This window comes from Ovis canadensis, chromosome 7, assembly GCF_042477335.2.
Source record: "Ovis canadensis isolate MfBH-ARS-UI-01 breed Bighorn chromosome 7, ARS-UI_OviCan_v2, whole genome shotgun sequence".
Lineage (NCBI taxonomy): Eukaryota > Metazoa > Chordata > Mammalia > Artiodactyla > Bovidae > Ovis > Ovis canadensis.
This window is the reverse complement of record NC_091251.1, coordinates 113,183,902-113,196,910: the sequence shown is the minus strand read 5'-3', so window position 1 is coordinate 113,196,910 and position 13,009 is coordinate 113,183,902. Positions and strand designations below refer to the sequence as shown.

General features: G+C 40.7%; 1 protein-coding gene across 6 annotated transcripts in view; it reads right to left on the bottom strand.

The window, feature by feature from the left end:
- GOLM2 (golgi membrane protein 2) overlaps positions 1 to 13,009 on the bottom strand; it is an 84,182-nt gene that overhangs the window by 9,661 nt on the left and 61,512 nt on the right. For all 6 annotated transcript variants that reach the window (XM_069597321.1, XM_069597324.1, XM_069597323.1 and 3 more), the window contains 2 exons: positions 7,701 to 7,799; positions 6,586 to 6,756 (listed from right to left, as the gene is read on the bottom strand). In XM_069597321.1, the coding sequence (XP_069453422.1) occupies positions 6,586 to 6,756; positions 7,701 to 7,799 (270 nt within the window). The remainder of the gene's footprint in view (positions 1 to 6,585; positions 6,757 to 7,700; positions 7,800 to 13,009) is intronic.

The following is a 13,009-nucleotide window of genomic DNA, read 5'->3' as shown; positions in this document are numbered from 1 at the left end:
TCTAGAAACTCACACTGCAATGAGACAAGCTTCCTCTGCTTGCTAAGTAAGGTTAAGTTCAAAGAGAAAGGATCATGGAGGTATTGGTCAATTGCACAGATGGCTCACCATGTCATTAGGCCAATATATTTTTAATTGCTGAATAGAGAGTCAATCAGAAAATATCCAAAATACATAAACAGCTTCTATAACTTAATATCAAAACCACAAACAACCTGATTAAAAAATGGACTGAATAAACATTTTTCCAAAGACATACTGATGGCCAACAGGCACATGAAGAGATGCTCAACAATGCTAATTAGGGAAATGCAAATCAAAACCACAATGAGGTATCATCTCACACTGATCAGAATGGGTATCATAAAAAAGCCTATAAATAATAAAGGCTGGAAAGGGTGTGGTGGAAAAGGGATCCTTGTACACTGCTGATGGGAATGTAAATTGGTGCAGCCACTACGGAAGTTCCATAAACAACTAAACACAGAACTACCGAGTGGCCCAGCCATCCCACTCTTGGGCGTGTACCTGAGGAGCATGCAGACACCGAGTCAAGAAGGTGGATGGACCCCCCTGTTCACAGCAGCATTGCTCACAGTGGCCATCCTGTGGGAGCACCCTAATGTCCACCAGAGGACAGATGGATCAAGAGGATGCGGCGTGTGCGTCTATGAGACATACACTAACTATACAAAAGAAGGGCATGTTGCCATTTGCGACAACATGGATGGATCTGGAGGACATTATGCTTCGTGAGTAAGTCAGAGAAAGATACATACTCTATGTCATCACTTATACGTGGAATCTAAAAATCAAAACAAACTAAAGAATATCAGAAAACAGAAAGAGACTCACAGGTACAGAGAACAAGTCAGTGGTTACCAGAGGGGAGAGAGGCAGGAAGCACAAGATAGGGGAGTAGGAAGTGCAAACTGTCACGTATAAAGTAAGTGAGCCACGAGGACACACTGCCCAACACAGCGAACACAGCCAACATTTTATAGCAATTTTAAATGGAGTAGAAACTAAAAAAATGTTGAATCACCATGTTGTACATGCGAAAATAATACAATACTGTAACAGCTATACAGCAAGTAAAAAAGTCAATCAGTTTTTCTTTTAACTAAAAATAGCTAAAGAACAAATCATACTCACATAGGGGTTTTGAGGGGAGCCGTTTACAAGAGGAAACTGAAGTAAAGGGGGCTAACAAGAAAGCACAGAGAATCATCTTAAATCTGTTCCAGAATATAGCTGGGCATATACAATAGACACGTAAGCTGATAAGAAGAGAGGGAGAGAAAATGAATGGACACACAAGAGTTAAGAAGGAAAAGAGAGCAGCAGGAGAAAAGACGCTCTTTGTGAGAAAGACGACCTGTCTTCTGATGGCAGCGATGCAGAAAGGACAATCTGGTGGCTATGATTCTCTCTTCTTCTAATGATAAAGCAAAAGATGCCAACATAAGAAGGAAAAAAGGGATTTACAGAAAACTACCTTTTGTTTTTCTTAATATGTAATATTATGGACAAAATGCCTGGAGCAGCTAAATCATCTTTATGCAATGTGAAATTGCTGTTTTAAATACATAAACATTTTAACCTGGTGGTTACCAAGTGAGTTTCTCAAGGTACACAGTTTCCTCCAAGAAAACAGTTTCATTTTTTAATCAGAATTATGAAATAGAGACCAAAAATTAGTCTAAAAATGTTACTGCAAAATACGATTAATTTAACTAATATTATCAAACATGGCATATTAATCAAAGAATTGGTCAACCTGTTCCTATTATATTCCAACAGAACAATTTACAAAGTTTCTTCTCTTTTTATTTTAAAGGTGTCTGATGTTCTGACTAGCTTGAATTCAGTCATAAAATGTTCATGCTACAACTACAGTAACACTCAAGAGATAATAAGAAAATCAATAACAAGAATGTATGACCACAATAGTAACTCATGTTGTCACATATACAGTGCGATAAACAACAAGAAAGGAAAAAAAACAGTCAACAACATAAACTCGCTACTTGCCAGTCAAGTAGGGGACATCAAGCTTCACAGTGAATGAATATGACTATATAAATAAAATGTATAATGCCGAGCAATGCAAAAATTATGTATTTATATATATTTAAATGTATGTCGCTGCTGCTGCTGCTGCTAAGTCACGTCAGTCGTGTCCAACTCTGTGCGACCCCAGAGACGGCAGCCCACCAGGCTCCCCCGTCCCTGGGAGTCTCCAGGCAAGAACACTGGAGTGGGTTGCCATTTCCTTCTCCAATGCATGAAAGTGAAAAGTGAAAGTGAAGTCGCTCAGTCGTGCCCAACTCTTCGCGACCCCACGGACTGCAGCCCACCAGGCTCCCCGTCCATGGGATTCTCCAGGCGAGCGTGCTGGAGTGGGCTGCCACGGCCTTCTCCATATAAATGTATAAATTTGTATAAACGTATAAATTATATAATTATTGGGCAATATACTTACAGAAAGTTACACAAGGAGAAATCAGTGTGCATTACGAGCTAGAAAGGAAGGTCTCAACCACAGGGGCGTGGGGACGTGGGAGAAACGGGCGCAGGCAGGACAAAAGCAAAAGAAAACTGTATTTGGTGTAAAATACTCATACGATTTTCGAATCATATTCAAAATACTGACTTAAGTATGTTTATATATGCTAATATATCGGACATGGGTGTATTTTATAGTATATTTAAAAACAATGATTCATACTTATGACTCTAAAAGAGTGAAAATAGAATACATTCTAATCTTTGAAATGAACCCAAATATTAGCGTATTCTTAGAAATTTGCATTAAAAATTTTAGAACCAAAAGCCAAGGGAAAAAAAATCAGTCATATTTCTGTGCATTAGCAATAAACAATCTGAAAAGAAAATTAGGAGAACAACCTGATTAACAGTAACATAAAAAAGAACACAATGCTTAGGAATAAACTTAACCAAGGAGGCATAAGATTTGTCACTGAAAACTATAAAGATTGCTGAAAAAAATTAAGATGCCCTAAAATAATGGAAAGACATCCTATCTTCATGGATTAATAAACCTAATATTGTTCAGATGACAGTCCTCCCCAAAGCAATCTACAGAGTTGATAAATTTCTATTAAAATCCTAACTGTCTCTTTAGTAGAAATAAACAAGCAGATCCTAAAATTCAGATGGAATTGTCAGAGAGTCCAAAAGTCAGAATAATCTTACAGTGAAGGGCAAAGTTGGAAAACTCACACTTCCCAATTTCAAAGCTTACTACAAAGTGACAGCAATCAGAACAGTGTGCTGCTGGCATCTGCTACCAGTGGAACAGAACTCAAAGCCCAGAATAAACCCATGCACGTGCCATCCACTGGTTTTTGACAAGAATGCCAAGACTGCTCAATGGAGAAAGAAGGTCTCTTCAACAAATAGTGCTGGGACAACTGAATACCCATATACAGAGTATAACTGGATCCTTACCTCACACCATATATAAATATTAACTTAAAACACATCCAAACACCTACATATGAAAGCTAAAACTATTATTGTGGTGACCATTTTGCAATGTATACAAACGTTGAATCATTATGTTGTACACCTGAAACCAATAGAATATTGAAGGTCAGTTATACCTCAAATTTTTAAAAAAAAAGACCAAAAACTATAAAGTCCTTAGAGGAGAACATGACCTTTGATTTGGCCAAGATTTCTTAGACATGACACGAAAAGCATGAACCACAGAAGAGAAACAGGCGGACTGGACTTCATCAAGATTAAACCTTGTGTGTTGTCGGGCTATCAGAGCGTGACAGACAAACACTAGAATGGACAAAAACATTTGCAAATCATATGTCTGATAAGGATCTAGTGTCCAGAAGATAGAGAATGCTTAAAACTCAACAGCAAAGAAAACAACCCAATTTTAAAATAGGCAAAGGACTTGAATAGACATTTCTCCAAAGAGGACATATAAATGGCCAACAAATATATGAAAAGATGATCACTGTCATCAGTCACGAGGGAAATGCAAATGAAAGTCGCAATGAGATACCACGTCACACGTGCTAGGATGGCAACGGCGGAAACAACAGTAATGGAAAAAATTAAGTGCTGACCAGGACGTCGAGAAACTGGACCTCTCATGCATTGCTGACGGAACTGTGAAACGGTGCAGCTGCTGTAGAAAACAGTTTTCCTTATAAAGCTAAACACAGAATTACTGATAACCCAGCGATTCTACACCTACGTACATAGCAACACTTTAAGAAATGGAAAACGAGTGTTCAACAAAAACTTGTCAGTAAATGTTCAGAGCAACACTAGCCACAAGAGCCGAAAAGCAGGAACAATCCCAATGCCCGTCTATGGGTGAGCGGATAAACCAACTGTATTCATGGGACTGGGTGATATCCAGCCGGAAGAGGAATAAAGGGCCACAGGGCTGAACCTTGAAAACGTTATGCCAAGAAAAAGAAGCCAGACAGAAAAGGCCACATACTGCGTGACTCCATTCACATGAAATATCCAGAACGGGCGAATCCACAGTCAGAAATAAGGTCAGTCGTTGCCAAGGACTGTGGGTGTCAGCAAACGCAGGGTGACTCGTAATGGGCGCAGGGTGCCCTCCTGAATCAACGCGCACTTTCTGGAGCTAGAGAGCAGTCGCGACGACTGCACACCTTCACGAAGGTGCTGACACCACCGAACTGTGCACTTTGGTGGGTTTGATATGTGTTTTTCCACAAATTTAAATCTCACTGTGGAGCTGTCCTAGAGAACAATCTGACAATTTGTAACAGGAGCTACAAAGTTAGCCAAGCACTTTGCAAATTCAGTCAGGAGATTATACTTAAAAAAGAACACTCAAAGTAGAAGCAGGAAATAATTTGAAATAAAAGATAATCATAGTCATGACTGCTAACGTAAGACATTGTGAAGTAATTTAAACAATCAATTAAAGAGCAGAGCTAGGTGAACTATTCTTATTGCCTAAATACAATGGAATATATGTATATATCTTTATGTGTGTGTGTGTATATATATTTTAATGACAACTACATAACCATTTGATAAGTTAAAACGCATGTAAGAAATAATGTCAAAGTCAACCACAAAACAGTGCTCACACTGATTTCAACTCTCTCTGTACATATTGAAAAGAGTTCAGAATAAGATTTTAAAACTCTTTTAAAAAGAGATTGTAGGGAATTCCCTGGCAGTCCAGAGCTTAGGGCTCCGTGCGCCCACCATGCAGGGGCACGGGCACGGGCGTGGGCTTGGTCCCTGGCCGGCGAGCTAGGAACCTGCACACCACAGGGCGTGGCCAGGAAAAACTTGCAGAAAGTAGTGATTTTCCAGTCACAGCTACCCAAAGACTGGCTGGGAGCTAAAAGAGTGATAACAATTTTTACAGAATAAACTATAAATAGAAGAAAATCTTGAGTGATCAAATTAAGATATTTTCTCTTAGGAAGATTCTGGCCTTACCATAAACCTCTCCCTGTTGAGCTAAAAAGTTTTGAAGCCAATCCTCCAACAAGATTTGGAGGAAATATTTTTTCACTGTATTTAAAATGTTAGCCATATCCTTGTAAACAAAAACATTTTTTACATAATATTTCAGTCAAGATACATGGATAGGCTTTAAAACATCAAGGAAGGAAAGTCAATTAAATGTAAGTAAACTATATGTTCGTATAGATGCAGAAATAGGAATAATCGTCCTAAGAGCAATTTTAAAATGTAACACTGTGCAGTCCTCTCCATACGAACACCCTGTGTACAAGTAAATGCCTGGACACTGCTCTGAAGAGCTGCTGCCGTGAAGCCATCCTTAAAGGTAAACAAAAGCAAACTGGAGCTCTCAGACAGCCTGCCTATTCAGAAGCTGAAGGGAGGAAGGTTTAAATAGCAGAGGCAGTGAAAAGGACAGTTTAAGAGAGCTGGCCTGTTCCTAATTCTGTCAGCTACCAAAAATTTTTCTTCTACAACTTGAAAATCTACCAATTAGAGAATTATGCAAAAAAACAGGTATTTTCCACTTATCATAATCAATATCTCTGAAACAGTTAAGCAGTCAAACCTTATTACCCAGTACTATGACCCTGCTCCATTTTTTTTCAGTTCTCTCCTAAAACCTAAATGAAGCAAATCGCAGCAGGAAGAAATGGAAAAGCAAACAGCGTTGCGCTTTCCACCACGCAGCCTCCATTGCTCCAGAACCCAGTTTCCAAGACTCGAGCTTCCCTCTCTTCTAATCGAAGTTCCATTCACTAGCTTAACAATATTATCTTTCCTCACTGCTCAAAAAATGCTTCCTTCATAAGAACTGATAGCATTTTCAAAAATCAACTCACCTAAATTTTTTTTTAATACTGGAGAACAAAAGAAGCCTTTGAATGTGTTCTTTAGAATTTGTAAAACCTACTTTTCTTTAAAATCTTACCACCATCATGCTTTCTCTTTATATGTGTAAAACTTTACTATACATTCGTTAGAGATTATAATAATGAAGATACAGACTGAGCCTTGTAAACCAATATATTTGAAGAAATCTTTTCAGCATAATACTTATCAACCACTTCTTACTTTGCTTCAGTTTCTGGAAATCACCAGCTCCATCCTTGGCAGCCTGTTCTAGAGCTCCTGCTTGAATCCTGGGCTCACTCCCCAAGTTAGGGCCTGGGATTAAACGCTGAAGAGGATTGGAAGGGTTCTGCTTTGAAGTTCTAGAGTTTCCATTGTGGTTTATATGAGAATCTAAGGCAAAAATAATCAAATTAAGGTCATATTTTGCAGAAAAATTTCATGAGACCTACTTGGGAAAAGTAAGACACACTGTTGCCTGATACTGGGTTAGCAGGTAGGGTTGGTTTTTTAAGCTTTATTTTATTTCTTTAATCAAAGCTTATAACCAATGTGATTTTAGTTGTGTGATATTTACTGACCATTCCCAGGGAGATATATTTATTACTGATTATAAACTTATTCACCAACAGTATATATGATTTTCCAGTCACTCACTCTCTGAGACCTCATGGACTAATGTAAAGCCAGTGATATCTGCATCTTCCCTCCAAATTCTAAATTGCTGTCAGAAATCACCAAAATCCATAAGGCTTTTAGAATTTCTATTCTCAAAGCCATTTTCATCTACACAGTGACACAGCTCCTGATTCTTATTAGTATCTCCTGGATATATCTTTTCTTTCCTTCACTTCTCTTTTTAACTCATCAAAGAATTGATTTAGATCTTTATTACAATGAATTTTATTCATCTCAATTCTCACTTTAGGGGAACATTTCCGTCAAACTGAGTAGGTATTCAGTAGAAAACAAACAGAAAAGTTCAGAGTAGGGAGCTGAATACAGATGCATCACGTAACTTTGAGGAGGCCTCTGGGAGATACACTTGAGCACATTCTGAGGAAGGTAAGCACACACACACCAGCAACACTGGCAGGGAAGGTAGTCCAGGGCGGCAGAACAAGTGACTCTTCTGCTCTTAACAGCCCCTTAGACAAGGCTGACTTTGTGACGATTTCTCCCTGAGCTTCTATCAGTCATCTGACAGTACATGATGTTAACTAGAAGCATGAACGGCACTTCACTGTGCTCCTGAATGACAGGTTTCATTCCCTACGTAATAGTACATAGCCAGCACATTGATTTGCAAATGGACTTTCAAGAGTAAGACTTCATACCTGGAACCATATTTGGGGAGAGAGGTTGTCCAGTTGGAATATGGGAGATTACTTGATGACGTTCATATTGAGGGAAGGAAACAGGGGGTTTCTTTAAAGCTAAAAGAAAAAAAAAAAGATCCATATTATTCCCAGTGATATTAGGGTTTATAAAACCAACCACCATGAATCTATTTACACTACATTAATCCTATGATGCTTATTCTAATTTTGTAGTCCTTAGAGTTGGTATATTAACAATTTATGGTTACTAATTGAAATATTGTACCATCCATAACAGATTTTGGTGATCAATAAATCTGACCAGAATACAAGACAGGAATTCTGTCTTGTTGACCACTACATTCTCAATACCTAGAATAGTGCCTGGCATATAACAGGAGCTCAATTAAAATTTGATGAATGAATAAATAAATGAATCTCTTCAGATACACTGAAAACTTGTTGGGATTCTCTTCTCCCATAAGAAATGAAGGCAACAGGCAAACAGGTTAATTATCGCTCATTGCACCACAACCTTGGGCAGCTTAATGTGACAGAAAGGCAGAGAACAAGATGAAAACTCCAGAGAAGGGAAACAGATAAAGAGGGGAGAACTGAAGGCGATCCGTGGACTCCCAGACGTTCAAGCTGGATGTGGAAAAGGCAGAGGAACCAGAGATCAAATTGCCAACATCTGCTGGATCACTGAGAAAGCAAAAGAGTTCCAAAAACCCATCAACTTCTGCTTTATCGACTACACCAAAGCCTTTGACTGTGTGGATCAAAACAAAGTGTGGGAAATTCTGAAAGAGATGGGAACACCAGACCACCGGACCTGCCTCCTGAGAAACCTGTATGCAGTTCAAGAAGCAACAGTTAGAACTGGACATGGAAAAACAGACTGGTTCCAAATCGACAAAGGAGTACGTCAAGGCTGTATATTGTCACCCTGCTTACTTAGCTTATATGCAGAGTACATCATGTGAAACGCTGAGCTGGATGAAGCACAAGCTGGAATCAAGATTGCTGGGAGAAATATCAATAACCTCAGATATGCAGATAACACCACCCTTATGGCAGAAAGTGAAGAAATAAAGAGCCTCTTGATGAAAGTGAAAGAGGAGAGTGAAAAAGTTGGCTTAAAGCTCAACATTCAGAAAATGAAGATCATGGCATCTGGTCCCATCACTTCATGGGAAATAGATGGGGAAACAGTGGAAACAGTGTCAGACTTTATTTTGGGGGGGGCTCCAAAATCACTGCAGATGGTGACTGCAGCCATGAAATTAAAAGACGCTTACTCCTTGGAAGAAAAGTTAGGACCAACCTAGATAGTATATTCAAAAGCAGAGACATTACTTTGCCGACTAAGGTCCGTCTAGTCAAGGCTATGGTTTTTCCCGTGGTCATGTATGGATGTGAGAGTTGGACTGTGAAGAAGGCTGAGCGCCGAAGAATTGATGCTTGTGAACTGTGGTGTTGGAGAAGACTCTTGAGAGTCCCTTGGACTGCAAGGAGATCTAACCAGTCCATTCTGAAGGAGATCAACCCTGGGATTTCTTTGGAAGGAATGATGCTAAAGCTGAAGCTCCAGTACTTTGAGCACCTCATGCGAAGAGTTGACTCATTGGAAAAGACCCTGATGCGGGGAGGGATTGGGGGCAGGAGGAGAAGGGGACGACAGAGGCTGAGATGGCTGGATGGCATCACAGACTCGATGGACGTGAGTCTGAGTGAACTCCGGGAGATGGTGGTGGACAGGGAGGCCTGGCGTGCTGCGATTCATGGGGTCACAGACTCGGATACAACTGAACGACTGAACTGAACTGAACTGACTGAGACAACATATTCAAAAGCAGAGACATTACTTTGCCGACAAAGGTCTGTCTAGTTAAAGCTATGGTTTTTCCAGTGGTCATGTACGGATGTGAGAGTTGGACCATAAAGAAGGCTGAGTGCCAAAGAATTGATGCTTTTGAACTGTGGTGTTGGACAAGACTCTTGAGAGTCCCTTGGACTGCAAGGAGATTCAACCAGTCAATCCTAAAGGAAATCAGTCCTAAATATTTATTGGAGGGACTGATGTTGAAGCAGAAACTCCAATACTTTGGCCACCTGATGTGAAGAACTGACTCATTGGAAAAGACACTGATGCTGGGAAAGACTGAATGTGGGAAGGGAAGGGGATGACAGAGGATGAGATGGTTGGATGGCATCACCAAATGGACATGAGTTTGGGTAAACTCCGGGAGCTGGTGATGGACAGGGAGGCCTGGCGTGCTACAGTCCATGGGGTCGCAGAGGGTTGGACTCGACTGATAGGCTGAACTGAACTGCTCTGTAAGATACAGTTAGTGGCCCATTCTTTCTTCTAAAACTTTGGTGTGGCAGATACGGTGCTTCATGACCCTATTTCACTTTATTTTTCCTAGGCATAGCAGAAGATAGGCCTTCCTTATGGATATGGGCCATGAAACTGGGCTCCAGCTGTGAGAGTGTGAGTGGGACTGGATGCGCCACTTTTAAGTGTGCCAATAAAATCTCCTGTGCAAATCAACTGCAATCTCTCTTCTCTTCTGCCACGGATTCGGAGGCTACCTATGAAGATAGTGGCATCAAATAATGTAAGAAGACAGCTTGGAGGAGAGCTGCAAAGAGAGTAATCCAACCTGCACCCGACTGCAAAGTGACCATCTACATAAACAAAACTTTGTCGCTTTAGGCAACTGCAGTTTGGACATTATTTGTTAATACACCACCGCCTTGTCAATCCCATCTAGCGTATTTGGGTTATTTTAATAATCCTCAAAGTTTGTTTCAGTGACTCTATTTCATCATTTTTTTCATTATTTATTATGTATTTATTATTAAATAGATTTCTAAATTTAAGGGCCCAAGAAGTTTAAAATTCACCCTAATATAGCAACCCATTCAAAGTTACAGAAAGTTGAGGTTTTCTATATCCCACTGGGTGCCCATTTCCTTGTACCTATTCCAAGCTGCAATGCTCAACACCCACATCTGTACATAAGGCAACTGAATAGCAACAATCAGCCAACATCTTTAAAGAGCAGTACTTTGGAGGCCTAACAACACAATCTTGATTTGCTAACTGACTCTGAGGACACTAAGCATCTAGTAGAAATATTGGAAAGAGGAGTTAGTCACAATCTAGAAATTTGTTGATCACTGTTGGACCCTAGCTGGCCTCAGTACTATGTAAACCAAAGGACAAGAGAGGGTACTTTCGAGATTAAACAGGAAGTGATCATACATGTTACATGCTCTTAGTTTATTTAATAATCCCTCCTGCTCAAGAACAAGCTGACTATTTAGAGGAGAAACTATGCAAATTTAGATAAATAGAAAAAGCTGGATTAAAAAGAGCCTTTATATATGGATTTGATACCTGGTTGGGCAACTATGCGGCCCAGCCTTTACACAACATCTGGAAGAGTTTAGAACCGACAGACAGGCGCATCTGCTGCTGTGTCGGTTCACTTCCACGCCACAGCAATAAAGCGAGTCAAGGCATTTTTTTGGTTTCCTAGGACGTATAAAAGCTATGTTCACATAATACAGTAGTCTCTTAAGTGGACAGTTGTGTTATGTCTAAAAAATCAATGTACACACCTTAATTTTAAAACACTTCATTGCTAAAAAACACTATCCGTTACCTGAGCCTTTAGCAAGTTGTAATCTTTTTGCAGGTGCAGGGTTTGAAATGTTGCAAGAGGTACCAAAAAGCAACACAGAGACACGAAGTGAGCAAAGGCTGTTGGGAAAATGGCACCCACAGACTTGCTTGACGCAGGGTCGCCACAAACATTCAATTTGCGAAAAACACAATCTTGAAGTGCAATAAAGCTAAGCACAATAAAGCGTGGTATGTCTGTACTGGAAACCAGTCATCCCTCAGCATCCGTGGGGGACTAGTTCAGGACACCCTACCCCATGCTCAGGTCCCTTGGTTCTCTTTATCCACGGTCCTGTATCGGAGGGTTCACACAACCAGAGTGTAAACAGTACGCAATCCGGGGCAGGGTGGCCCCACTGATGAGGAGTCTGAGGACACAGCTGTGGTAACACGGAGCCTCCTAAGTGTGACACGAATACCACATTTCCATAAAATTTCAGAAAAGCAGAGAAGCAGGAAGAAATGTAAAATGAGCTGCCACTTAAAGATGAGCACTGCTACCCTTTCAAGATTATCTGCTTTTTCTGTTCATTACACAATATACCTTAAAATTATGATACGATCATATATCCTATTTTATAATCGGGCTTGTTTACCATTTTATACATATTTTTCCGTGCCATCTCAATTTCTCCTATAACATTCCTAAATGGAATCACAGTACTGACTCAAAACTTCCGACTTCACAGCTTCGATTTGAAGACCTGGGTAAAGGGCCGCCGCAGCGCGTCGCAGCACTGTCTGCGTCCGCTGAGCTGACTGGCGGGCAGCGCCTTCACGGCTGCGGACAGAGCAGCGCGTGCTGTGTGACTACGCTGGCTTCCACGCTCCTGCTCTGACTTCTTGTTCACTCTCCTAGAAAAGTTCCTTCAAAAAAAACCTCCAGTCTTGCTCTTTTTTTAGGGGAAAGGTGATTTATTTACACCCAAGACAAGATAGAGGCTTGCCCAGGAGCCAGAACTAATAGCTACAGTTAGTGGTACAAAAAAAAAGTGAAGACGTAAAAAATGACTAGTGGACCTGGACACGTAAACCAAGACTGCTGATCTTGCTCTGCAATCTGTACAGAGTTCTTCAGACCTTTTTCTGTACATGTACAAGCATCTGATTTAGTCACAAAAATGAGATTCTACTGTACTTGCTCCCTTGTAACCTGCTTTTTTTCATGAAAACAAAAAAAAAATAATCATAGATATATTGGGAATTCCCTGGCAGCCCAGTAGCCAGGACTCCACACTTTCACTGCCGAGGGCCCAGGTTCAATCCCTGGTTGGGGAACTAAGATACCACAAGCTACACAGTATGGCCGAAAACAATCATAGTTATACTTCAGTTCAGATCAGTTCAGTCGCTCAGCCGTGTCCGACTCCTTGCGACCCCATGAATCGCAGCACGCCAGGCCTCCCTGTCCATCACCAACTCCCGGAGTTCACTCAGACTCACGTCCATCGAGTCCATGATGCCATCCAGCCATCTCATCCTCTGTCGTCCCCTTCTCCTCCTGCCCCCAATCCCTCCCAGCATCAGGGTCTTTTCCAATGAGTCAACTCTTTGCATGAGGTGGCCAAAGGACTGGAGTTTCAGCTTTAGCATCATTCCTCCCAAAGAAATCCCAGGGCTGATCTTCAGA